This window comes from Tyto alba, unplaced genomic scaffold (genome assembly GCF_018691265.1).
Source record: "Tyto alba isolate M040663 unplaced genomic scaffold, T.alba_DEE_v4.0 Super-Scaffold_13, whole genome shotgun sequence".
In the NCBI taxonomy this organism is placed as follows: domain Eukaryota; kingdom Metazoa; phylum Chordata; class Aves; order Strigiformes; family Tytonidae; genus Tyto; species Tyto alba.
The window spans coordinates 42,919,503-42,946,239 of record NW_024881275.1 but is presented as its reverse complement, the minus strand read 5'-3'; the positions used below and the strand labels follow the sequence as shown (position 1 = coordinate 42,946,239).

At 37.4% G+C, this 26,737-nt stretch overlaps 2 protein-coding genes across 9 annotated transcripts in view; both read left to right on the top strand.

The window, feature by feature from the left end:
- The window catches only part of PRRC1 (proline rich coiled-coil 1), a 33,134-nt gene extending 9,568 nt beyond the window's left edge, over positions 1-23,566 (top strand). For all 8 annotated transcript variants that reach the window (XM_033005598.2, XM_033005593.2, XM_042787822.1 and 5 more), the window contains 7 exons: positions 2,774-3,154; positions 4,446-4,603; positions 8,374-8,476; positions 14,082-14,245; positions 15,689-15,792; positions 18,320-18,422; positions 22,015-23,566. In XM_033005598.2, coding sequence (XP_032861489.1) covers positions 2,774-3,154; positions 4,446-4,603; positions 8,374-8,476; positions 14,082-14,245; positions 15,689-15,792; positions 18,320-18,422; positions 22,015-22,224 — 1,223 coding nt within the window. In that variant the 3' untranslated portion in view covers positions 22,225-23,566. The remainder of the gene's footprint in view (positions 1-2,773; positions 3,155-4,445; positions 4,604-8,373; positions 8,477-14,081; positions 14,246-15,688; positions 15,793-18,319; positions 18,423-22,014) is intronic.
- CTXN3 (cortexin 3) overlaps positions 18,327-26,737 on the top strand; it is a 48,727-nt gene continuing 40,316 nt past the window's right edge. Inside the window, exon 1 of the mRNA XM_033005601.1 lies at positions 18,327-18,422. The gene's annotated coding sequence lies outside the window, so the exon portion shown is untranslated. The remainder of the gene's footprint in view (positions 18,423-26,737) is intronic.

The window sequence follows — 26,737 nt, the reverse complement described above, 5'->3', positions numbered from 1 at the left end:
GAACCTCCCTTCATCTTCCTTCTTTCTTCCACTAACCTTGGTGTTTGCATAGGTGTTTCTTTCACAACCCCAACTCCTCCTCCCAGATTCCTCTTCTTAAATATGTTATTGCAGAGGCACAGCCACCATCACTAATTGGCTTGGCCTTGACCAGAGATGGGTCCAACTTGGAGCTGGACAGGGGCCACTTCTGTAGCCCTCTGCTGCACTACCAAAAACTCTCCCACCACACACACAAACCCAGCACATTCTATACCTCCCCTCTGTGAATCACATATTTAAGAATTATCATTAAAATCGACTTTCATCACAGAATATTCAAAACTTCACTCATATCAATAAAACACTTCCCCACACAAAAATAACATTATCATAATACATGAGTACACCATGGGCTATATACAATTACAGTCCACCTCTCTTCCCTCCACCACAATTACAACACCCAAAATTCCCTTGATTATTCTGCTAACGGTTCAGTTCATGTTTTGCCTGTTACCTCTCCCAATTACTATCCTTATCTCCCATTCTTCTAGCCCCATGTTGGGTCCCAAAAAGGACTGTCATGGTTTAAACCCAGCTGCTAGCCAAACACATGTTGACATCCTGTAGCAATTTGTTGTCAAATGCTAAAGGAGGGATGTGCTGGGGAAGTTATATCCTCAACAGTAAATTACTTCTTTAATAAAAGCAAGTTTTTCATTAAAATTGTGTAAATGCAACCACTGATGGAACAGTTGCCTTGACTAGGATAAGAATGGATGCTGAAGTAGGGTTACAGAGATGGCACTACACATGAAATTTATGCCTTATTCATAGGCAAGCTATTTTAGCAAAGAAAGTGGAGCCAGAAGTGCACAGAGTGTTACAGGATGTCGCCAATATGGTTAATTTTATAAAAATTAAACAGTACAGTTTGTAACAGTACTTTGTAATAAGATAGAGGGAATGAGCATGGAATTTTTTTTTATTACATAGAGGTTTGCTGGTTGTCATGTGGCAAGATGTTTAAAAGCGTTACTGAACTTAAAGGTGACATGAACATTTTTCTTTTACAAAGACAGGTCTCCCAGATTTGCTGGTATTTTCTGTGATGACAAGTGTCTGTCAGTATGCTACCTAGTATATATTTAAAAAAAAATATGCACTCGTAATTTGTACCCTTCAAGGTAAAGGTGATGTTTTAACAAGGAGTGATAGACTAACTACTTTTTGTAAGAAAGTCGTGCTTTTGAGGGAGCATTTTGAAAATTGCTATTTGGAAATGTTTCCATTGTTATGCAATCCTGTTGTCAAAAACAATGCAAGTGTTGCATATAAAAATTGTCATATTTGTACATGTAAACTTGCAAAGAGAATTACCTGACCTCTGTAAAAGTCTTCCAGTGAAGAGTTTCAGTGGGTCTTGAACCCATTTGTTGAAAAAATCAAAGTGCAACACCATCTGATTAGTTTGCAAGAACAACTGATTGACATCAGGTAAGATGGAAATTTGCTAGCTGAATTTCAAGAAAAACTTTTAGATAATTAGTGGGTGGGAGTGGAAGACTAATAGCGTGGTTTAGAAAGCACAGCCAACAATGCACTTCTTCCATTTGGATCTATGTATCTTTGTGAGGTATCTTTTCCAGCTATGACAGCCATAAAAGCCAAGTATTGAAATAATCTGAATATAGAAACAGACGTTAAAATTGCTCTATCATGAGGTGGTAAACCAAGATGTATAAAATGATGAGGCTTCTTCAATCACACTGCTCAGACTAAAAAGTTATTATTAATAATTGTATTATATAGGATGTTAACCATTATTAACATACTATATTATTTTATAATAGTATATTAATAAAACAGTTTTCAGTGGGAACAAAAAAGTATTTGTACTGTTAATAAAACATTATTTTTTAAACGTTTCATCTTTATCTCATCCTTTTAAAATTTCTATTTTCTATGTTTTATAATACATATGCTAGTACAGTGGTACATGTAAATAATCTATAAATAAATGCACATATGATGGGGGGGTCCACACTCAAAAATTTTTTACTGATAGGTGTGTGTAATAAAGTTTGGAGACCACTGCACTGGTGCAAATTGGCATATTATTTGTCTGTCATTGCTTAGGTTGAGGCTAATGAGTTGCTTGAGCTGATCCAACAGCTTGCTGCTATAACAAGTGGTAATTTCTGGTTTTATGACTTAATTTTCTGGCTAAACTTGGTTTACTGAGCAAAATTAGCTTATCCTTATTAGCAGGATGAGCTGAGGGCCAGACTGAAACAGAGAGAGCAGGGGGATTAGTATGCTGGGTGTCAGGAAAGAGAGGGCATCCTGGTGCTCAGCCCATCTCACAGAACCATACCTCTGGAGTAACTCCCACCTGCCCAGATATTATGAGTGTACATTTTATTCTTAAAGATGGTCACTTCCTGCATCATCATCATCATTCTTGTTAATTAAGCAGTCACTGAGAAAGAACACTACTAGCTAAAAATTTCTGAGGCAGACTTCAGTTGCTATAAATGCAGTAGCCAAACACTGACTCATCTTTTTAAGCTTATGACAAGTAGGGTCATGCAAAAAAATGAGATGTGTCTTACGAGACGCTATCATCAAAAACTGAATGCAATTGGCATTGTATCCAAACTCATCAGAACTAAAATTCATTTTGAAGGGAAAAAAGTAGACCAGGTCAAAACTTACTTGTAAAATACCAGAACAATATCTGAGATTAAGGTTCAGGATTTCTAAAATTCCTTTTTCTCTTTTCTCCTAGCTTTGTCTAGTCCCCTTGCTACACCAAGCATGTCATCATCTCCTGCGTACTCACCACCCTTGCCAGCTGGAGTGTCTCCACTTCCTATGATGACTTCAGCTTCTCTTCCACTTGTGCCTTCTGCAACAGTTTCTACTGTTGCACCACCTCTAACGCCAGCCCCACCTCCTGTTGCCCCTTCAGCTTTTAATACCTCCAGGTCTCCGTTCTCTACACCTCCTCCATTAAGCTGTACTACAAATCCTGGTCTTCCTGCACCTCCCACCGGTCCCCCCATTTCGGGGTTTTCGATGTCTTCAACCTATGACATTACCAGAGGTCATGCTGGTCGAGCACCACAGAGCCCACTGATGCCGTCATTTTCTGCACCTCCAGTCACAGGTAACGTTTTGTTAATATCCTTTTGCATTTGTGAGAGAGGATGAGGGATCTCCTGATTGGCTTTTTCCACCACTCTGCCAGAGCCCTGAAAGTTCAGCTTCTTTATTATTCTGAGTACACTTAATGTGGCTGCACTGAGAAGAAGGGAGAGTAGCCTTTAAAATACAGTCATGGTCTAGGGCAGAGAGTCCTCCTTAGTAGAGTTCTGCTGGCATTCAGCCTCACTGAAAAATCTTTGTTTGAGAGCTGTATTTTTTGTTAACTTGCACAGGAAAGCCCAGCTGTACATACATATCTTTCATTTAGATTAGCGAGTCAAGTTCAGTCATCATGCTTCCACAGAATAAGACACCTAAGGCTGTAATCTTGTCATTTTTAGGTTTTTGTTCTGAAAAGCCATCTATAACAAGCTGTCCATCACATGACACCAGCTTCTATTTTCTTGTTTCCAGCTACTAAATTGCACTAGGACAGCTAAAAATACATACCTTCCATGCAAGCAGTTGCTGTAGTTGCTGAACTGATGTCATTTTCTGCTAGTGGAATGGAAACTTGGCTCTTCAACTGCAGTTGGGCCAGGCTTTTACTATTATTGGTGATATATCTTTTAAGTAGTCTGTATTAGGAAAATGGCTAAAAAGACCTATCAGTTGTTCAGTATAAACTAAAAATAACTCTTGATTAAGGCTAGTGTTGGAAAATCTGTTAAAATAGGCTTGAGAAATGGGGCAGAGGCTCATGCTTGTATTTTCTACTGTTTTTTGAGTTTCTCTTGGTTTCCTTTAAAATATATAAAGCTGTTTATTTGCCTGCTCCTTTTTCTATTGATACTTAATTTCCAGCACTCAGGGTTAGAAAATTTCCTACTTCTTTCTTTTATTATGTAAGAACATTTATTATTATGAGAACATTTCTGTCTCTTTGTTCAGAGAGCAACACCCATTACTCTTTTTCATCTACTGAGGGCTTATTATGAAAATTTGAATGCAGTAAAAAGCACCACTGTTAAACTAACCTGCTAAGAAAAAATAATTGTTTAATTTTATACATAATGTACAGGCAGTCTCAGTTCTGTTAGCAGATAATGTTGAACTCATTTATAGTAGTTATATCTGCTTACCTTTAACAATCAGAATTGTTCTGGGGCCTTCAAGAAATTAAATGAATCAGCCCAGTATTCTTCTATTCTTCCTGCTCATTTTCCTGTTAAACAATTGCATGTCGCCACCGTATAAAAAATTGAAGGCAGTAAAATAAATGAACACTTGTGTATTATTTTTCCTCTTACTAGGTGTTTTGGCAGATCCTATTACTCAACAAGCAACTTTCTCATCACCTTTGGCTCCTGGAACTGGTTCGGCAATCACTTTTCCTGAGGAGCGTGAAGACCCCAGAGTATATGCTCCCCAAGGTGGAGCACCTGCTGGTGGACTATGGGGGTTTATAAAGGTATGGGGTTTTGTCTGTTTTCCTTCATGAGTAATTGCCATTTTTTACTGACTGTAATAAGACATTTTTAAATGCATGTTGCTATAAATCCTTTCTCTTCTCTGGCTTCAAGTTCAAGGTGGCTGTTTTCAGTGTTGTTTGCTGAACCTGTGCTTTTGCTCTTCCTCTGTATAGGGTAGGGAGGACTACACAAATGCAGATATTCTAGGCTAATTGTAGTGCTTGTGACAGGAAGATAGGCATACTTACCAGGTTCTGTCACATGTTCTTAAATCAAGTGAAGCTTTAGAACCTCTTTAAGACGTGAAAGCTGATTTTTACTTCACAGCAACTGGATGCAGACAAAAATAGTCTTTTTTACCTCTCCAGAATTATTTGCATATCCTGTTTCTTTGTTATTTCCTAATGAACTGAATTTGATCTCGATGGGATGCAAGTCCTACCTGTTCCACAGCAAACAAGTCTCTTTTTCTTTGAGGAGAGACAAATACCTATTTCTTCCACCAAAGAACAGCTTACCTAGGATGTGTCTAAGATATTTTGTAGGATTTTTCTATTCTGGTAGAAGGCATGGAGTATATAGTACAGAACAGATACTCCTTGTGGTGCGATCTCTGCATGATTAGGAAATAAGCAGCAACATCAGCTTGTAGACTCTCATTAACCTGTAACCTTTTTGGAGCTGTGCCAGATGCTACATATAAGTAGCATCATGAAGACTGTGGCAACAAGATCTAAGGACAGTGTATGAACACAGAACCATCTTCAAAAGCAACACCATTTTCTATACTGTTCCATACTGAATGTGAAGGAAGAATCAGAGATTGATGTCCCAATACGATTGCAGAGTTTTGGAGGGACTTCCAAGCCCTTTTGAACATGAAAACCTGGGTGAAAAAGTTGTGTGTGACATGGCAGACTGAACCCTCCCTTACTCCAGGAATACACATCTTGACAGTGGTACAGTCTTAAAGAGCAAGATTAATCCTCCATCAGTACAGTGAGAGCAGAGTTGTCATGCTGCCATTTTCAAAGAGAGATGTCTTCTCATGATCACAAAACCACATCTTCTTTATTCCTTTAGATAATAATGTCCTTCTCTCAGTCATCATATTGCTCTTAGTATTTGCAATAGGTGGTAATGTTCCAGAAGAGAACATTTTTTCTTGTAACATGATTGTAGCCTGTTTGAAAGTACCAGAGCTTGCAGTTGCAAGTTAGTTGAAAAGCCAATCTCATCCACATTACTGTTGCCTTTATACCAGTAGGACCCAAAAGGTGTCCTGTTTCTATTTATGGAGAAGGTCTGTATCATTGACTTCAATAATAAACTCTAGATTTTCGTTGAAGTATTAAGTGTTCCATGTGCTGTCTGTGTTCAGTGACCTCTTTTTGAGAATTTCCTATGTGGAAGAAGGAGGAATCATTAATTATACTGAAGCCATCAAGTTCTTGATGTGTGTTAGCACACATCAAAATCCGTGTTTTTTAAAGATTGGCAAGAATCTGGGAAACTAACTGGTAATCATTACAGAAATGCATCTTGGATTCCCTGTTGAAGAGCTTACACAGTAGTTGCAGCAGTTATCTTTATTTCTGTTCTTGAAGTAGTTTGAACTACCCTTTTTCCTCTGGTGTTCTTAAGAAATGATACATCTTTCTTCCACATTTCCTTCAAGCTAGATAAAATTCAAGACTGTGACAATCTAAAATTGAAAAATTAATGGTCTAGAATTGAATGAGACTCTTTCATTTCCTTTGATCTGTCACAGATGTCTTGTAGATTGGTTTCTACATAATATATCAGAGGTAAAGTTGGATAATGTTGCAACTGATAGCTTGCATATTTGACTGAGCAGTGAAGGCAGCCAGGACCTGAATTTTCACAAGATTTGCGTTTGTGCTCTGCCAACATAGAGGATTCTCCATTTTAGCAGTTTGGATTTATGTTGACTTAGAATTGACTCGGTAGAAATTTCAAACTTAACTGCATTATGGTTCACAGTGTTGTGATAACTTAATGTTTTGCATTGGTATAAAACTATGGATTATTTCTCAGTGCTTGTATTAGGCTGATGGACATAAATTCAGGCATCTTCCAGAGGTAGAAGAAGCAGCTTCTTGCTGCTCGGTAACCTGATTATCTGCAGATGTATAATGACTTTGTGTTAGTTAGGCAGCCAGGCTACTGGAAATTTCTACTTAAAATGTGTCTGAGGATCTTGTAGCATTCACTCAGGTTTTTTAAAAAAACCAGACAAACTTTGAATTGTGAGAGAGCTGAAGGAGGAATATGAACTTCCCTGTTCTTGATGGCATCCTGTCAGTACATGAGTAGTCACAAGAGTAGGTGTACTACTCAGTGAATGCTGCCATTCAGAAAAGTCTTGTGTTATATTCATGAGAAAGAAGTGGCTACAGAGGGGTCTGGCTTGAAAAAGCTTAATTGTGCTAGAGTGAGTAATTTTTTTGCTTTCTTTACCAAGTTCTACAGTCAGGCTTAGTGTTCTGCACAGTGGTGAGATGAGTACCTGAACCCAGTAGAGAACTATTTCATTGTGAGGCGTGGTATAAGATAATCATTATTAGTAGCTGTAAAATATTTGTAGTTGTAGAACTGTGGGGATTTTTTTTCTTTGTTAAGCTTACTACAAATAAATAGAAAGCATTAAGAAGTTGGATGGGACTTTGAGCAACCTGATCCAGTGGAAGGTATCCTTGCCTGTGGCAGCAGGGTTGGAACTAGGTGATCTATAATGTCCTTTCCAACCCAAATCATTCTGTGATTTATGGGAAAGAAGCTTTGCTGAGCAAAAGTGATTCTGAGATAATTAAAACTACTCTGATTCAGCAGTTCTCTGAAATACTGAGTAGGTGTATTAAGCAAGCACTTTCCACAAAAATGTATGTGTGCAGTGGTGTCCTGTGTAATGCTTGTTGCTTAGTGAAACAAATAAAAACATCTGCAGTTTTAATATTAGACTGAAAGCAGTCTGTTTAATAAAGGAATTTTATAAAAGGTTTCTGTAAAATAGTTTCTACTGCTTTATCTCTCAATGATTCAGCATTGGTATCTTTCTTCTTTCACCCTGTGATCTTATCTGAACTTAAATAAACTTTTGACAAGATACAGACATTCATTAAGACTATTTGCAAGACATAGGACACTGTGTTTATATTTAGTGAACTTTTAGATCTGTCAGGAGTTCCACCTGTGATTTGGCTGGAGAATGTAGAACATTCTTCCAGCAATGTTTAGAATCTATTTATAAATTGATGACTTTCAACTCAATTGCTCTAGAAATATTTGTTAGTAATGAGCCATTCAAAACCAGATCCTACTGTCTTTAAGAAGGTTAGAAAAGAGAGACTCTTCAGCTTGAGTTATCACAGTCTAAATCTAGCTACTTAGCCTGATGATACCTATAATTAGCATTGGGTATCTACAACTTTGCTAAATGATCATGGTTTGTGGTCCCAGAATAGGACTAGGTCAGGTGTATTGCCCACCATTACTGATGCAGAAGAGGGTGGTAAAGATGATAGTTGAACTTTATGTTGTAACTGAGAAGTCATGCACTGCTACTCATATCCTGTAGCATATGTTCTGAGGAGCAACATACAATAGGTGTTACAAAATGTAAATGTGGTAAGAAAAGCATGAAGCAGCTTCATATTTGGTTTTTGTTTGGTTGGTTTTTAACTAACATTTTGAGTTTCTTGGGGAAAAAAGCAGAAGGTAATATGGAAATCTGTTTGCTTAAATTTAGGGTGTGGCTGAGAATCCCATGGTAAAGTCTGTTCTTGATAAAACCAAACATTCAGTGGAGACCATGATCACAACGCTGGATCCTGGCATGGTTCCATATATCAGTAAGTATTTGTTACAAACCATTAAGTAATGCATGTAAATGTTAGAGAGGTTGATATAATAGCACACTACTTGAAATTTGTATATGTAGTGTGTTAATTCAAGGTTATGATACTGTACTGATTTCTGAAATGTCCAGTGAACTCTCACTCTGGAAGCTGACTTTTTATGTGTGTCTTGAGGTTGATTTGACTTCTGTATTCTACTGTAGTTCAGATAGTGACATAGCAATACCCTTTAGTTCAGATTGTGAAAGATGAGGAAGTTACAAAGGAAAAAAAAAACAACAATGAAGAGACCTTGTCTATAATCCCTAACTTGCTTAAATAGAGATACAGTTTTCTCCCACTGTATCTCTATTTAAGCCTTATGGAGTTGAGTTTAAAATTCACTGTATGTGTTCTGTTCAATCCCATGCTTAAATACGACTGTGTAAACTATCACATTAAAGTTAAAACAAACCGAAAGGTAAGCATACTCAGAGGCATAGGACAGAGGTATTTATATAGCTTTTGAGGCTTTCTTCTTTCAGCTGTTCCACTTTTTTAGTGTAATAGTATTTATACTATTTTTAGGAAATTTGGCAAACTTGAAGCAGTTCCTGAATCACTTAGCAGGAACGTTAAAATTATAAAATGGTCTAATGAAGTCTGAAGTATTGTTGAACATTGAGCCTGGAAGGAAAAGCATAGCATTTCAATTACAGCTTGAAAACTAATAGGAAGGAGAAGCATTGTGGTATTCAACATTTTTTGTTTTACTAGATTACATATAACTGACCTGAGACTTCAACTTCATTACAGTGGGAAGGCAAAAGGTGAAATTTGTCCAGGGTGTTGGTTTGGTTTAGAGGATTTTTTTGTTAGTTTTGGTTTGTGTTTTCTCCTTCCAGCAGTCTGGTAAGCAGTCCTTCTTAGTTGTGCCAGTACTGCCTTTTGTCTGCCTGTAGGTGAAGCTGGTCAGGAAACTGATAAGGCTGGGAAGAAATTAATAAAATGTTTTTGCAGGTTTTTTTTTTCTGAGCTGTTTTTCAGCAGGACCTATTCTGTGATCCAGCTAACCAAGTTGCTGCACTATTGTCATAATCCAGTGGACAATATGTAGAATAAAAGGAGAAGATGACCTAATTAAATGTAATTACTTAAGTGGTATTTAATTGTCTTACATTTAAGGGAAAATATCCCAGCAGCTGACTAGTAAGAAGGTAGTGGGATATGAAATCAGTGGGAAGGCCAGCCAGCAATGAGAAAGAGTTTGAGAGGAGTAGCCAGATGCAATGCAGAGCTACAGTAAATGTTGATTGTGCACGATTTGGTGAACTGTATTTAAGGTTTCTATTTCAGTCGTGACCATCCCTTTTTAAAATAGGATCTGTCAGTATCCATTGATGGTTTGGGTAGTTTGACACATTATTCCTCAGACAGAGTAATATTACCTAGAGAAGGAAGTAATTCTAATAAAATGCTTTGTTTGTTAGTTAAAGTAAGTAAATTCAGTGGTTATCTCAAAGTTCTCTAAAGCCACGTTGGAAGGGAAAGCATCTGCATACATCTTGACCATTAATATATTGAATTCTTTTTGTGGTTGCAGGTTGTGGAAATAGGGCAGAGATTTGTAAACTTAATATTTACTTCCTTCTAGAAATGTTTTCTGAAATCAACAAAAGCCATGTCCTCAACAAGTGGCCTCACTTCTCTCTGCTCTCTCTTCACTGCTGCAATTCCAAACAAACTTCAGATTCCTCATGCCAAAGCCTGAAATTACCAAACCTTCTGGATGAGGTGGTTGAATTTTTTTTTTTTTTTTGTGTGGGCAAATAGTCTTTCTGCAATCTCTTTCTTGAAAAGAGCTGAACTGTTTTCACTAGCACATTGTAAAGATGTCATCTGAGGCAAGCACTAAGAACAGAAATTTTTTTTCTGTCTTCATAGGAAATAGTCACCTCATAAGCATGAACATCAATGCTTTTATAACAAAAGACAACAGGGAATCTTAAATTCTATGTGGAACTGTCATTTTAGGTTACAATACTCAGGGTACAATGAAATTTAATGTTGAAGTGTGTCGTGGTTTGAGCCTGGTCGGCAGCCAAATACCACACAGCCACTCACTCCCCCTTCTGTTTCAACAATGAGAAGGGACAGAGACCCAGGCTTCGGGTTTGAGATAGGACCAGGAGGGGCAAATCACCCAATATGGTCATGGGCAAAAGGCAGACTTGTTAGGGGAAGGGAAAATAAGAACATACATTTATTACAGACACTAACAACACTTAACAGAGTAGGACAGTGAGAAGCATTGCCACATCTTGAGAACACCTTCCCCCCACCCCTCCCTTCTTCCCGGGCTCAGCTCTGCTCCCCATATCTCTACCTCCTTCCCCCAGTGGCGCAGGGGCAGGGCATGGGGGGTGCAGTCAGTGCTGCCACTTCTTCCATCTTCAGTGGGGGGAGCTTCTGGAATGTCTTCCCACTTCTCCAGCGTGGTCCCCCTCTCACAGGAGACAGTCTTCCACAAACTTTCTCTGATGTAAGTCCCTCCCACGGCTGCAGTGTTTCCTTACACTGCTCCGTCATGGGACACAAACTTTCTCCAACTGGAGTCCTTTCCACGGCTGCAGCCCTTCCCGAGCTGCTCCGGCATGGGACTCCCCCGCATGCTGCAGTCCTCCCAGCGCTGAATTACAGCAGCAAAGCTACCTTTTCCCACGAGACCCTGGCCTTCTTCAGGCACAGCATCTTGATCATCCAGGTGAAAACCACAGGCCATAAATCATTGTCTGCTCCACTGTAGATTCCAGGAGTGGCAGGGGGGGCCGCCCTGCCGTCTCACCACAGGATACAGGGGGGGTCTCTGCTCCGGCACACCTCCCCCCTCCTTTCTTCCTCTGTTCCTCCACTGACCTTGGTGTTCACGCAGCTGCAGCAACTCCTCCTCACCAGTCCCACTGCCCGTCACCACGTCCCTTCTTAAATAAGTTATCACAGAGGCGCAGCTGATTGGCTCAGTTTTGGTGCAGATGTGGAGCTGACTTGGAGCTGGGGGAGCTTCGAGAAGCTTCTCACAGAGGCCACCCCTGTAGCCCCCTCCCCTGCCACCAAAAAACTCCACCACTCACTCAAACCCAGGACAAAGTGTCAGATCTTACCTTAATGTGACAGTTCTGTCTCTGAATTTACCAGGGTATATCTAACTCTTATATTTTAGGTTTTATTATTTCCGTAGTACTATAATGTGTGACAGATCTTGTCACAACTTGTTTCTTTTAATGCATGTAATGTCTTTGCTTACTTCTGTAGTATCTGTGATGAACAAAGATATGCTTTTGATATATTATGATCCTTAATACAAAAGAACGTAATCTGCATTCTGCTGTTGCAATACACAAGCATGGAGCACAGTTACCATTCATAAATTACTATGCAGTAATTTACTAGGTACATTACAGGTTAATTTTTAGGTACATTTAAAAATCTTTAAGAGTTTTTCTATCCCTGGACACTCAAACAAGGCTCACTTCAGTAAAAGTCTGCAGTCAATTCTAAGCACTTGCTTACTTATGTTAACTTGATTTCTATCAAGAAGGAAGGAATGAAAAATGATACTCAGTAATTTTTTTATTCCCGTTGTTACCCAGTGTTTAAAACAGTTGCCTGAAGTTCAGTGATGTGTACCTGCAATTCCACTCAGTAAAGCAATTGATAAATACAAAGTTAAAAAATAGCCCAAAAATCAGATAGAATGTCTTACTACTGTTCTGGCATATCTCTGATGATTCTTCATAAAAAGAAGATGTTTCCTGTAACTGAGGTTTGCTAAGTAATTACAGCCAAAGAATAAATAGGTTTTTTCTTTAAAATTTAAGCATCAGGCTTACCGTTGTCAATGGGGAACTTTTCTTACATCAGCATAAGTGACTTTGTCAGAATATGTAATTAGGTGGAGTATTAGTGTTTAAAAGCAAAACCATTGAGCCCTGTTCTTTTTTCTTTTAAGAGGTAGCTTAACATGTTTTTGTACAGTCAATGGGCCTGGGAAATGACAGGTTAAAAGGCTGTTTCTTCAATAGTTTGCTAATGTTGTTATAAGAAATGCCCTGCTGGATTGCAGAATTACAGAGTGGTATGGGTTGGAAGGGGCTTCTGGAAGTCATCTTGTCCAACCTACCTCCTTCAGCAGGGCCACCTAGGGCCAGTTGCCCAGTATTGCGTCAAGACAGCTTTTGAATATTTCCAAAGATGGAGACTCTACCAACTCTGTGGGCAACCTGTGCCAGTGCTCAGTCACCCTCACAGTAAAAAAGTTTTTCTGGGTGTTCATATGGAAACTCCTGTGTTTCAGTTTGTGCCTGTTGCCACTGGTCCTGTCACTGGGCACCACTGGAAAGAACTTGGCTCCATCCTCTTTGCATCCTCCCTTCACATATTTGTACACATCAGTAAGATCACCCTTGAGCCTTTTCTTCTGCAGCCTGAACATTCCCAGCTCTGTCAGTCTTTCCTCATAGAAGAGATGCTCCATTCCAGTGATTCATCTAGCTCAATATTCTATCTTCAGCAGAAGCAACATGAGATTCTGTGTGGTAAATGACAGTAGATCTGGTGACTTCTGTAGTACTTTCGCCTTGTACTCCTCCATCATCCACAGCCATTGGACTAAGGATGACAAGAGGCATGTCCATACCTGTTACTTTTTGTGCCTGCTTGTGGACGTGTTGTCCATTAATTTGTCCTTTACACATGCCGATATAATTTACTTATGCAGCTTTCTCTGATGTCATATTCTATGTTTGAAAAAAGTTTAAGCTGTTCTTAAGAAAGCCTGTTACAGCAAGAACAATTTTTATTGGATATTTTTGCATAAATTAAGTTTGATAATAAAAATGATCCAGCAGTGATGAAGACAGATGTGAGGTACAATTGAGCTTATCAATCTTTTGTAGTAGTTTTAGATTTCTTTTCATTCATGAACTGCTTTGTTTTATTCTAAAAAAGTTTAGTGAAAACTCATCCTTGTTTATGGAGATATATCCATATGGAAATAATTCAGAAATACTTACAGCTTTTTGGTACTATAGATACTAAATATCTAAAACCAGGATAAAGCTGTAGGGAGACAGACAGACAGTAAAATGACACTGAAATTCACAGTCCAAGAACAACTAGAAAGTAATGTCAGCCTTTCTTTTAAAGCTTACGTCATTTAGCAGCTGTTCACTGGATTTTATGAACTGCATCTGTGCTCTTGGTCCCTTTCATAAGGAAGAGTTTGTGTGTCACACCAAACACTTCCCAGAATACAGAAATATCATTAGAAATGTATTCTTCTAAATCCATGAATTGTCATCTTAAATGAGTGGTATGCTTTTTTTTCAACTGGTGAACAACCATCACTTCCCATTTTCTGTCTTTCATCCATGAATCACTTAGCTATTCATCTAACTTTTACTTCCTAACTTAAGTTACTCCTGCTTCATGAAAGAGCTTTTGTATAGTGCATGAGAAAGAGAAGGCCAACTGAAGCATACTCTTAAGATGTAGAATGTATTTGAACTAGCTTATAATGGGAATGAGGAAAAACACATGCATATATTTATGTATTTTACAGAAACTGGGGGAGAACTGGACATAGTGGTTACTTCTAATAAAGAGGTAAAAGTTGCAGCAATTCGAGATGCCTTTCAGGAAGTCTTTGGAATGGCTGTTGTTACTGGAGAGGCTGCACAGTCTAACATCGCGCCCCAACCTGTGGGCTATGCTGCAGGTTTAAAAGTAAGTGGATATGTAACTACTAAAGTACCTCAAATGCAAAGAGAGTGTGTGGAAACATTCACCCAAAAGGATCTGATTTTCCATGAAGGTAAGGTCAATTTGTGGGAAATTTTTTTTTTTTTTTTTTTTTTTTTAACTGCCATCTGGAACATTAGATCAGTTTAAAGCCGCTTGTTGAAATAGTTTTTGGGTTTTTTTGCAAACACATTCACAGTAAATGAAGAATATTTATGCCGGTTTTCTTATACTGTCATTGACTGCCATCACATCTAACATACCTTGTGATGTTTCTGTAGTTTCAGAGTCTCTCAGTCATTTCTTCTTAGCCTATTACTAGCACAACATGTTGAGAGTGCTAGAAATTAAAAGATAGTCTTTGAGACTGAGTTGTCTCCCCGATTCTGTAGATCAACGATAGTTTGATCAGCACTTCTCAGGGATCTTTCTGAACAGATCTATGTCACATTTAAAAAGTAAGAATTCAGTGTGCAGCCTTGCAAACATCTCTTCTGGCCCAGAGGAAGGATTAGCAAAGGCTGTTTCACCAGATTTTAAAAATGTACATGTTAGTCTGTTGTTTCTAGGTGCAACCACCTCCTTGGACAGTAAATAAAAATCCTGAAAACAACTATTTAGTATTCTGTTTTACATTTACTTGTATATATATATTTGTTTACAATATATATATATACAAATATATATATTTGTTTGCATTTCTTAAATGTATTTTTTAATTAATTTAAATTTACATTTTAAAATAATTTACTCATTAAACAGGAAGTATTTTTTCTTAACTGCTGTTTCAGCATTCACAGCTGAGTAAAGCCTATCCTCGTAGCAATATATTAGCTGATGCAATTTTATACTGAGGTAAAGGAGGATAAAGTATATGTTCCTTTACCTGTTCAGATGCTGCAGTGTAGTAGCAGTAGTATTTCTATTACAACTTCAGAGTGATAACAGGTTTGGAGCGAATGATTCCTACATCTTAGTTGGATAGGTAGTACAACAAAAATATTCTCTCCGTTGGTCTTACAGAGTTGCTCCAAAGCTCTTAAAGGATCTATACCTGACAAATCTTAAGCTGCACAATTGTCAGTGTGAGTAACAGAAATATATACTGATGCTTTAACTAATGGTGAAACTTGGCACAGTTACAGGTTAGGAATTCTTTTCATGCTAATCTACATCCTTTTCATGGAAAAATAGCAAACTAAAAATATTTAATTAGTTTTATTATAGTTTTTGTTACCATTTGGGATTCCATTATGGCACTTTTCATGAGTTTTTTGGTTTTCTAACATTGAAATTTTACAAAATCTCTCATATTTTCTGTTTAACTTCAAAGGTATATTGTAAAGTTCTTTTTCCACTCATCTATAAGCATTGTACCATGTTGTGATTCAAAGATAATGTTGTCTAACAGCTTATGTTACCATTTAGGGAGCCCAAGAAAGGATAGACAGCTTGCGTCGGACGGGAGTAATACATGAAAAACAGCCTGCTGTATCAATAGAAAATTTCATTGAGGAATTGCTTCCTGACAAGTGAGAACTTTAGATAAATACTGGTGAGGCGGGGGGGAGTAGTGGGGATGGGGGAGGAATATTCTTTGTTGACTCAGAGGCCTATAAAGACTTTCTGGCAGTATCACTTAAGCAGAGGAAAGGAGAGAGTCTGTCTTCAGTATTGTTTTGTCAGACTTAATTCTGGTGATGACGTTCAGCTTTTTGTCCAGACATCTCAAGACTTTAATATACAAAATCCTTGTCAGGTTTTTCAAAATTCACAATATAAAAACACAATGAAGCTATACTGAACTGACAAAATGAAGGAGCTGCAGAAGTTGGAATCTGGATAGTAGTTTGCTCACTCCTGTGTGTGCACTATCTCTTCTCTTTCTCTGAAATTGTATTCCATTCAGAAGGTATACTGGATGATGTTCTGGCATTTGTAGTAATACGATTTTATCAAATAATATAAACTCCATTTTCCTTTTATCAAGAATGTACTTACTACTTTTCATTTGCACTGAACAGATACAACAATGGTGTTTTCACGAACATTACAACATTATTTTGTAACATGCTTTTTGACAGACAGTTCTTGACGTAGCTTTATAATTAATTTACAAAACACTAAGGACAATGTCTTGTTTTTCATAATGCAAACTTAAATTTTATTTTTCTCATGTTTGCATTTTTGTTCATGTGATGGGCTTTGATTTACTTTTTTGACATATACTGTGCTCTTGCTCCATTTTTAAAGGTACATTTAGTATCCTTAGTGGAAGATGGATGGTGAATTTACTGAAGTAAAAAGAACTAGGAAGTGGTTTAATTTTTGTTTAGTATTTATTTCCATCTAGTCTGATTCAGATGTTTTATCGTATTTCCACAAAGAAGTAACTATGACAATGAGATCTCTTTTTCAAAATAATTGCCACTCTTGTTCTTTGAATTTACTCAGTCCTAAATGTGAAAATATTGCCTAAAGTATTTGGCATGAAAGAGCTCACTCAGCACTGCAGAGTTATTGAAAGTAATGTTAGCTCTTCTGTGCACACATTACAGGCCCCAAGAGTGTCTTGATTTTAATACTAGATACAGTGAAAACAAAGAATAACTTAATGCCTGCTTTAATTTTTATTCAGTAGGTAACATTGAAAGCTTCCTTGCATTGTGTTACAAAAAACATTCTATTTTTGGCTTTTGTTTTTTTCCACAGTGAAATGGTAGCTCATGGTCATAGTAATGGACTAATTATTATTATGAAGTGACCATTGTGGTGTTACAGTTCTAATACGGGGGAATACAGTTAGTTTTTTACTGATATTGTTTACCACATTTTACACATCTGAAGGAGAGTAGTTTCTAAGGAACACCCACCAATACCAAGCTCTGAGCCTAACACGAGATCAGTCACTGCTCACGGCTAAACTTCTGAGTTGTCCATCAGACAGCTGAAGGATATTATTTCCCCTTCCTGACTATTTGCAGAAAATGTTGCAAACTCTTTTATAAAAGTGTATTTTACCCTTTAGACTCCTAACTCCTTCATTAACTGCATTCCAATGCTCTGATCCCCACTATGGAGATTATGCAAGTGAAGTACTTCTTCCTGCCTTGCTCTACTAAACTCTTAACATGAAGCTTATGTGGCCTAGTCATACATTTCTTAAAACTGAAGTCTTGCAATTTTTTTTTAACAACATCCTTGCTTCCCATGCTTTAAAGAATAAAATGCAATTTATATGTAGACATGTATGTAATATACATGAAGCAACAGCTACAATAGTATTTTCCTTTTTAATTCTTTTATGATTCTTGGCCTTAATTTTGTGTTTGTGCATCCCTGGAGTATGTTTCTCCTGTGGCAACTCAACTGTAAAACTGTTACAGGAATTGAATACAGTGAGGTAATGATGATGCATTCCCCTTGGTTTTATTTGGATCATGTCAGTGTTGTTAGTTTGTTGATAGGGAGAAATTATTTAATGTTTTTGCAATTTAGATAGGGAACCATTTTGGGTACTGCTTCAGTAGCCTTTACTGTGTCTGCTACAGCAGGCACCATCTTTTCTGAAAGGTGCAGAAGTGTTTGATTAAATAATTTAAAAGAATATTAAAGGATTTGACATACCAAAAAATCTTCTGAATATAGAACATGAATGATACTTAGAAGATTTTTTTTTAATAGTTAGGGAAGGTTATCATAATGAGAAATGTTATTTAAAAGATTGAATGAAATCTGTAGAGTAATAAATAAGGCCAAAAGAATGTATCTGCACATATGCCTACCGCACCAGCTTGCTTTGTTTCTTTGATCTGTAAGCTTATATTTCTATGTATATTATGAACTTTACATGCATACACATGCACTATAATTTTATATATCTAAAAATTGATATGTGCAAATTTTACTTGAAAAATACTAGAACACTTTGATGGCACTTGTTATTACATGTTTACTACTTTTGTGGCAGAGTTTATAAAATGGTCCTAATTCAAGTGCTAACATCATTTTTCAACTGAGTGATACTCGGTACTCGAAGTAACTTGCATGTCTCTGCAGGTGGTTTGACATTGGATGTCTTATTATTGAGGATCCAATTCATGGAATTCATCTGGAAGCTTTTACCCAGGCAACACCAGTGCCTTTGCAATACGTTCAGCAGGTGAGTTTTCACTTTTCTTACCAGTGTTGGATTAACAGTTGAGACATGACTAAGTTTCAAATTCATTTATGATGTCAGTTCTTGCTGACAGTTGCTCCTCTTGAATGTTTTAATTTTTTAAATGAGGATAAAAACTATGAATCAAGTATATTTATTACCTAAAAATCTTTAGGTATTTGGGGTAAAGCGATTCTTGATCAGGAGTCTCATTCTGCAATACATGGCACTTGCAAACACTAGTTTTACTTTTCTAGTAATAAAGAAAAAATATTTCAAGAGGGAATTAACCACAAATAAGTAGTTCTTCCAAAAGGAAATAAAACTTTAATCATTGATATAATGTCACCAGTCTGGTTCAGTGACACAAAATTAACCCTCATGAATCTTTACACAGGTAAAATAAGAATGCTCATTCCTCCTCAGCTGCAGAAGGAGGTCTTTGCAGCTTAATAATGCACTAAGCAACTGCATCAAGGAAGTGCAGTAAGCAGTCTTAGCCATCCGAAGGCTTGGTTTCCTTTCCTTAACTTACTTCACATATGTATTGGAGTTTTATCTAATGTAATAGTGAAGTGTCTGTGTGTGCACATGTACATATTAGCAATTCAGTGAAGTAGTTTACCCTTCATTTAGGCACAATTTTATAAACTGAGATATTGCTACCCAATTTTTAATAAAGCTCATAAAGCTTTGGTATTTATGTTGTTAATTACCAGCAAATGGACAGCATACTGTGCTGATTAGTATTCCAAAAACTCACTCCTAATAAATAAACAAAGCATACTGATTCTTCAGATCTGTGCTTGGACTTAATTCCACGATGAACATACAGACTCTTACCTAAAAGACTGATTTCCTTTTCTCACTGTGCTATTCTGACAAGGATGTAAAATTCCTGAAATAGAAAGATCTAAATCTTGGAAAAATCATGGTGCATCCCATTGAAAATAATGCAGTACTATGCAGTTTTTAAATATCACCAATGGAAGTTTTTCATGAGACTACTTACATTTCTTTGGGCATGCACTGGGAATTACTCTGAACTCTAGTCACTGCATGTTGCCTGACAGCAGATAGGAGTCATATATTAGTTAACTCTGGTCTGAAAATTCTTTTGAAATAAGTGCTTCTGTGAAGAATTTAAAAACAAAACTGTTTGCGGTTTGAATCTCAGGGGGTTGTTCTGAGAAAACAAATAGTAATTCTTTTATTTTATGGGTTTTTTTCAGTAATACCAATTTCAATAGAGTCAACTTTTTTGGGATTGGTTTTAGTTCTTATTTTTCGGAGTTCTTACAACTTCAAAAAGCTGATGAGTGGCAAAAGGAGAATATTGCTCTGCCTCTGTAGTTTTCCAGAATGCTTTTCAAAACAAGTGGAGAAAGACATGAAGCTACAGGAAAAAAAATATTCATTAGGCAGATACAGCTTCATTGACTAGATGATTTTTAAAGGTCCATTCCAACCCAAACCATTCTATGATGGTAGGAAAATGGGCACAGCAATATGAAGTTAATACTTAAATAATTGTCACATTCTATGTGAAGCATCGATATGAAATAAATTATTTTTTTAAACATAAAGCACAATAGGTATCTTTAATTTTTGTTTCAGAGAATATTCTCTGTCATTTAAAAACTATAGTTAATAGCTTTATGAATATTTTTTTTCTCTTAGCTAAACATACTTTGCAACTTTGAAAAGTAGCTTGGTGTATAGTACAGATTCAGTGGAACTGTAAGCCTTTAAACTTGAATTAGGTCAAATTCTACTGTCCTATTTAAAGAAAACTGTTCTTGTATATTCATCAACAGCAAAACATAGCTTTGTTTCATACCTTCAGAGTTAAATTTTTCCTAGTCTTGCTATTACCTTTTTCAGTTAACTTTCGCATAATGTGCAGTGGTGGATTATTGGGCTCTTGATTGTTTATGTACACAGTTGTTACTTTTGTTCGCATTGTGTGTCTTCTAGAATCAGAGTGGGTTTCTCTTAGGGGTGTGCAAGAAACATAGGTTTGGATAAATCCCAGTCCAGTATCTTTAAGCAAAATCTAGATTATGACATGAAAAAAACCCAGCAATTGCATAGTTGGATTTCAGGCTAAGAACAGAGAAGCACTGTATGTGGAACAAGCAATGTTATTTGTTGTTCACAGTACACAAGATTTAATAGAGGCAACATTTAAAACAATTATGTTCCTCAAAATTCTTGCTTGCTCTGTGTTTTATTGCTCTGTGTAATGGAAATAGTGGTAAAATTGTCTGCATAGAATAGATACTCTTTTGTTAGCGTCTTTACCCCTGGCTTAGAGTTTTCTGAGCACATGATATGACACTCATGGCTGTTGATAACTCTAAGTATTGCTTGATTTGAGGAGGGGAAAAGGTGGATTTGAGGGCTTGTTTTGAGAACCTTTTTCTGTTAAGAGACTGGGTGTCATCTTGTTTTTGCTGAGTCAGAAATTGCGACCATCATGGGAAACTACGGCAAGGTTGTTTGGGTGTTTTTATTTTCTTTGAAGTTTACTGATTTTTAGCAGTAAAAATAACAAATATTTAATTTATGAAGTTATGTACAGTTGTGGATTATAATGGAGATATCATAATCAGCTATTCAGTCCCCACTTGCAGCTAGGTGTGCTTTCTTATTGACTTCTTACTGACAGTGTGTTCAGACTAATAAGGAAAATTTCCTGTTCCTTTGCTTAAGAAATCTGCCTTTTATGTACTTCTTGATAACGACAAGTTATTCTGATACTGGGACAGACTGTGTATTCTAACAAACTTACATATGCTGTTATTGTTGCAAGACAGTAGTTTTAGGAAGGCTGGAACACACTAACGAACTTCTATCTGCTGTACATGCACTAGCCGCAGACTTACTCAAATACTTGTGAAAATAAAATCGGTATGAAGAATTGGGCCCAATGTGCCATGCTATTAAGAACCGAGTAATACTTAGAACAGTCTTACTGAGGCTAGAAGTCATCTACCCTTCACTGTATGTGACAGTGACCAGAGGTGGTTGCCTCAGATGGGCATCAGACCAGATAAAAGCAGTGATACTTCCCCCACTGTTTCCCTTCTGCTTCCAACTTTAGGGAATTACAGTATGTAAAATCTCTGTGATCTCATGCAAATAGCTCAGTTCTTCATTTCTGCCAGGCTCAGCTTTCTTCTTGTATTTGGCTACTTGCCTGCTTCAGAGGGACATTTTAACTGTTTTTAAAAAATTTGGAGGGTAAGAGTCATTGTATAAACATGTATCATTATTGATTCCATCTGTTGGCTACTTTAAAAGAGAAAACTGCTTCCTGATAATGGCAGAATGTCTTTACTCTCTTAAGCATCACATTCTGATTTTATACTGTTAGATGTCATTTGGATCAGGATACATACAAATCCAAAAAGTACAATAGGCTAGACAAATTATGGGGCAGTCTGAAATTTGGATTCTGATACCCTTTAATTTGCCATCTAGTCCTACTAATATAAGAAGGATTACTTACAGAGATCGGTAATGGTGAAGATAGAAACAAAACTACTAATTTAGAACTGTTTCAATAATCACTTCTCAAAATGTTACACAGGCTAAGAGTCTCACTCCTCAGGACTACAATCTGAGATGGTCAGGCCTGTTGGTGACCGTGGGCGAAGTGCTTGAGAAGAGTATACTGAATGTCAACAGGACTGACTGGCACATGATATTCACTGGCATGTCCCATCGACAGATGATCTACAGTGCAGCTAAGGCCCTAGCAGGAATGTACAAACAACATTTACCGCCCAGGACCGTTTGAAAGAAGGCTGATCCATGACACTAAGGAATACTGGGTTTGATTCTAGAATTGAAATGCAAGCTACATATTCTAATTCTCAGTGGATCCAACACAGATTTGTAATCTAACTGTAAACTGTATTTTACTTTTTAAGAAGTGAAGGTAATTTCCAATTGTGGAAATGAGCGATTGCAATTTTTAACTAGTAAATGATTTCCAGTATGATTCGCAAAACAGGAAGTCGGAACAAACATATTTATAACTGGGAAAAATAGCATTACAGTTTGTAAAGTGTAATGTGCTATTATTTGACACCTTACTAGGCATTTGCTGAGATATTTTAGTTCGTATACTTTTTTAAAGAAGGGGTTCATTGTTTAGCTATTTCTATTACATTAGTAATATAGACAGGTTGACAGCATAACATGTATGTTATATATGCGTTTCAATCCAGAGAGACTGCCTTCTGTATTAGGTGTTTTCTTGGGGCCTGTGCTTAGGTGGTACTTAATGCTTCATAGGTTTGGTGTCTGTGTGTAAGTTCTCTAGAGTGATGCTGAGTGGTTTTTGCAACACGTAACAGTGAGCTGCTGAAGAAGAGCACAAATCCATGGCCCATTAATTGAAGTTGTTGCTGAATAATTTTGAAATCTCACTTTCTATGCTGCATCTTTTTTCTTTTTATGTAATAGTAATGAAAGTCATGTCCAGTTAAAACACTAGACAAATCTCAAGTTGCTTCAGTCAGTTTTAGAACAGGTACCACCTATGCACAAAATTATCTCAGCAGTTTCAACAACATAATTTACACCAGTGCTTCCAAACTTCATATTTTATATGGAATTATGTAACTACTATCAAGTTACGGTTGTCAGCAATTTGATACAGAAAATGGTGAGATGTGTATCACTTGCTTTGCTATCCTGAGTTTTCTAAACATTTTCAAGTCATAAATGACTTCTCAATGTCATGAGCTCACTGTTTCTCATATAAGTAAGTCTTCAGTGGTGTCTCATTTTTTTCATGGCTATAAATGCCCTCTATCCGTGCTCACACAACCTTAAATCTTTATTTAGAAATATGGAAGTAATGGTGAAGAAAATATTTTGGTAACAATCCAATTTTTTAAGAAATTAAGAATAAAATACTTTCTGTTTGCTTTAAAGAAGCAGTTTTTCAGCTTGTATTGTTCTGTCTTTACCTTTCTTAGATGCTTTCAGAGGACATTTTTATATACAGTGTACTGTTAAGCCAGCTCACATTTGTACCCAGTGAAAGCCTGCCGATTTCCAAGTAATATATTTTGCCTTAATTGGCTTGCTCTGTAAATTAGTTGAATAAATGTTTTTCCTAGAGGATTGTATCTATTTTAAAGATTTTTTTTTTTTTTACTATAGCTGATGAACAACTGTTAATTGAAATTATATTTACATGGTGAAGTTAAAAATTTGGCATCTACTTAAATGCCTATCTTGTCTAAAAGAAAACCAAAACAGAACCTGAACCTTGTGGTCTTGAGGTCTCTCATTGGGAGCACTTCTTTATATCAAAAACTAAAAGGATGATACAGGGACTTGTGCTTGTCATTGTTCAGTAAAGACCCCTTTGCTTTTGTTTTAATTTCAATTTGAAATGTATAATATGTTGAACACTGCCTTTTATCCCCTGTTTACAGCATCCTCCCTGATGCAAAAGAAGAGGACATGAAATCATCAGTAGGTTTTATGTGCCCTGGCATGAGTTAAAATTAAAACTGGAGGAAGAGGAATTTCCATCTTCTTTCTCCCCCTCCCGGCCCTGGCCTTCACTGTTTTCCAGAGGTTTTTCAGAGGAGAGGTAGAAGGCAGCTTCTTATTTTGCTGCACCTGGTTCATGGTGGTGACATTGGCCCAGCATTACAGCTATGTTATGAGGCTGCCAATGAGGCATACTCCAAGGCCGCCCGGGCCTGTAGTTTTTAGATCTCTGTTGTTTATGCAAAATGAGAGAGGCTGCCCACTTTTCTCTCTGTGTACTTTGTCCTCATGGTTGGGTACAGGGATATGATGTGGTCAAGTGAAATGGTCTTTCTCCATTCAAAATCTCGCTCGGTGAAGGTCTTCTGATGTAGTTTTGACTGCTCATCCAAGAATTAAAATGGCTCAGCTTGATAACTTTTGATTAGTTGCCTCCCTTCACTGAGTTCCCTCCCTTCATTACTGATGAAAAATAGCATCCTCACATAAAAGCCAGGAGCTCAGCTTCTTCCCTGAGAGGCCAAGGAATGGAAAAATGTCTGCAGTATGTTCTGGAAAGCTAATAAAATTTGAAATTACTTCCTGTCTGAGTGAAAGCCCTTTTCAGGGTCTGAGTTGCAGTTGGCATGGATGAATTCTGCAGCAAGTTAAGATAACATTCAGCTTTTTATGATCTGCTGGGTTGAGTTGTGGGCAGTAGTAGGAAAGGAAGCTTAACAGGTAGGATGCTGACATCCTGTGTTAAATTTATATTGAAATCAACTTAGAAAAGCTGATATCAGAACACATTTCAACATGTAAAGACAGTTCTCAACTGCTACTCATCCCTGTAGATGTATCTGCAGAAGCCATTTCTGCTGCTTTGTGAATGGGTAAATTTGCTCAAATGTGAGTGTAATAAACAAAAGATCAGGACAGCTCCCACATTTGAAGGTGGAGGATATTGAGGATTGCTGACAATGGTCCTGGGGATACATCCAGAAGGAAGGGAGACCAGCTATATTAGTTGTCTTTTATTTCTGCATTTGGAATTGCTGTTGTAGTTGCTTTGTTTACTGTATCTTTTGTGGTACTGAACAGTTTTTCCATGTCAGTGGGCTTGTTCAGTACTCTCATGATGTTTTGGAAGTACTTACCTCAGCAAGGAAATAGACTTCGATAAATAACATTGTAAAAAGAACATAATTTGGCTTGACCCCCATCTATTGTAGCTGAGGCCTTGCTGCAGTCAAATGTAAAGCACCATAATCAGCAGGGGACAGAAGGTCAGGCTGCAAGAGATGCTCTGCATCTGTAGGTAAGCCAAAATGTACTAATAACTGCATGCTCTGGTGTTGGTGGCACTGATTGTTTTTGCTGCACATCTTTATAATGATGCTGTAGTTTCATTGCACCAGTGCTTCTCAGCACTGCCTGATGGCTGTTCCGTGACTCTGACAAAGATGTCCTGATTAACAACCTTTACATGGCTGCATGCATGCCAGAATACATATTTGTCCATTATACTACCGTTTTTTAAAGAGTGTTTCAGATAGATGTAGCCAGATTGTTCCAGTTTGCATTAAACTGAAGCAGATCTACATGATCTTTAAACCGAGGCAAATTCTTTAAAATGTTGGAGATAGGCTGTTAGCTCTGCTATTGCCTGGTACCCTGAGCAGCAACGCTTACTGCTTTTATGCAGCTGCTCTCATGCTGTTTAATCGCACTGCTCTGTACACGTTAAGGTGGAGACACGTTAAGTCCCTTGTGCATTGCACAGTGTCAGGATTTTAGTTGTTACGGGAAGTGGCATTTAGCAGAGCTGTGATACATTCAGGTTGAACTCAAGAAGATCTGTATAAGCTAATAGGAGGTATATGAGTTCAGAAAAATCAGCACAAGGATTTTATATATAGGAAGAATATTAGAGGCTGAAAAATAGTTTCAGGATTTAAAGAAATGAGAGCTAGTGCCTGCTGACAGGTAAAGAAGCCTCTGAAATTCCTTTTTTGTGTGTATGTGATGCTAGCTCTAAGAGTCAGTTAAAGAATTTTTGTTTGTTTCTGCAAGTGAGAATTTAGCAGTTCAGAGGGAAGCTATTTTTTCCAGCATTTTATTCTAATTGGTTTTCTTGAAGGGGAAAAAACCTGCTATGTCAACAGCCATCCTGTTAAAAAGACATTCTGTGTCACACATACTTTCCGTGACAAGTTACTCCTCATGGCCACTATTGAGCCTTCGCATTTGTAGTAAGAGTTTTGGGTAGTTGTTATTATCAGTGGGCTCAGGAAATTCTGATTTTTTTTTTAAATAAATGTACTCTACCTGTTTGATCCAACTTCACAAGTAACCCCCCACCCCCCCCCCCCCCAAGAGAATAATGTTTAAAGAATCTAAGCAGAAAATGTAAAAGGATGGCTCAGCTGAGGAATATCCCAACAAATATTCCCATGCAGTGATGAGGCTGAAAACTTCAGTGGGCTGCAAGGTTCCCAGGAGCAGAATGAATGAATTGTGAAAGTTGGACCAGGCAACATGACAAGAAAGCTGGGAGGCCAGAACAGAGAAAGGAAGGTTCTCAGAGGCTTACTGCAAGTACTCAGTTTGCCTGCCTGTCTGGTTCAAAAATGAGTGTTTAGGAGAGAGTGAAATATTTAGATACAGTTTTATCTCTTCTTTCCAGTATTCTGGTCCCTTGGTTAGTATCCATCCATTCTGTACAAATTTTGGAAATACCTGTAGCCTGCTTAAAAGTTATCTAACAGAAGACCAAGCTGAAAGCTTTGCAAGAAGAAGCCAGATGCTTGTCTCTGTAG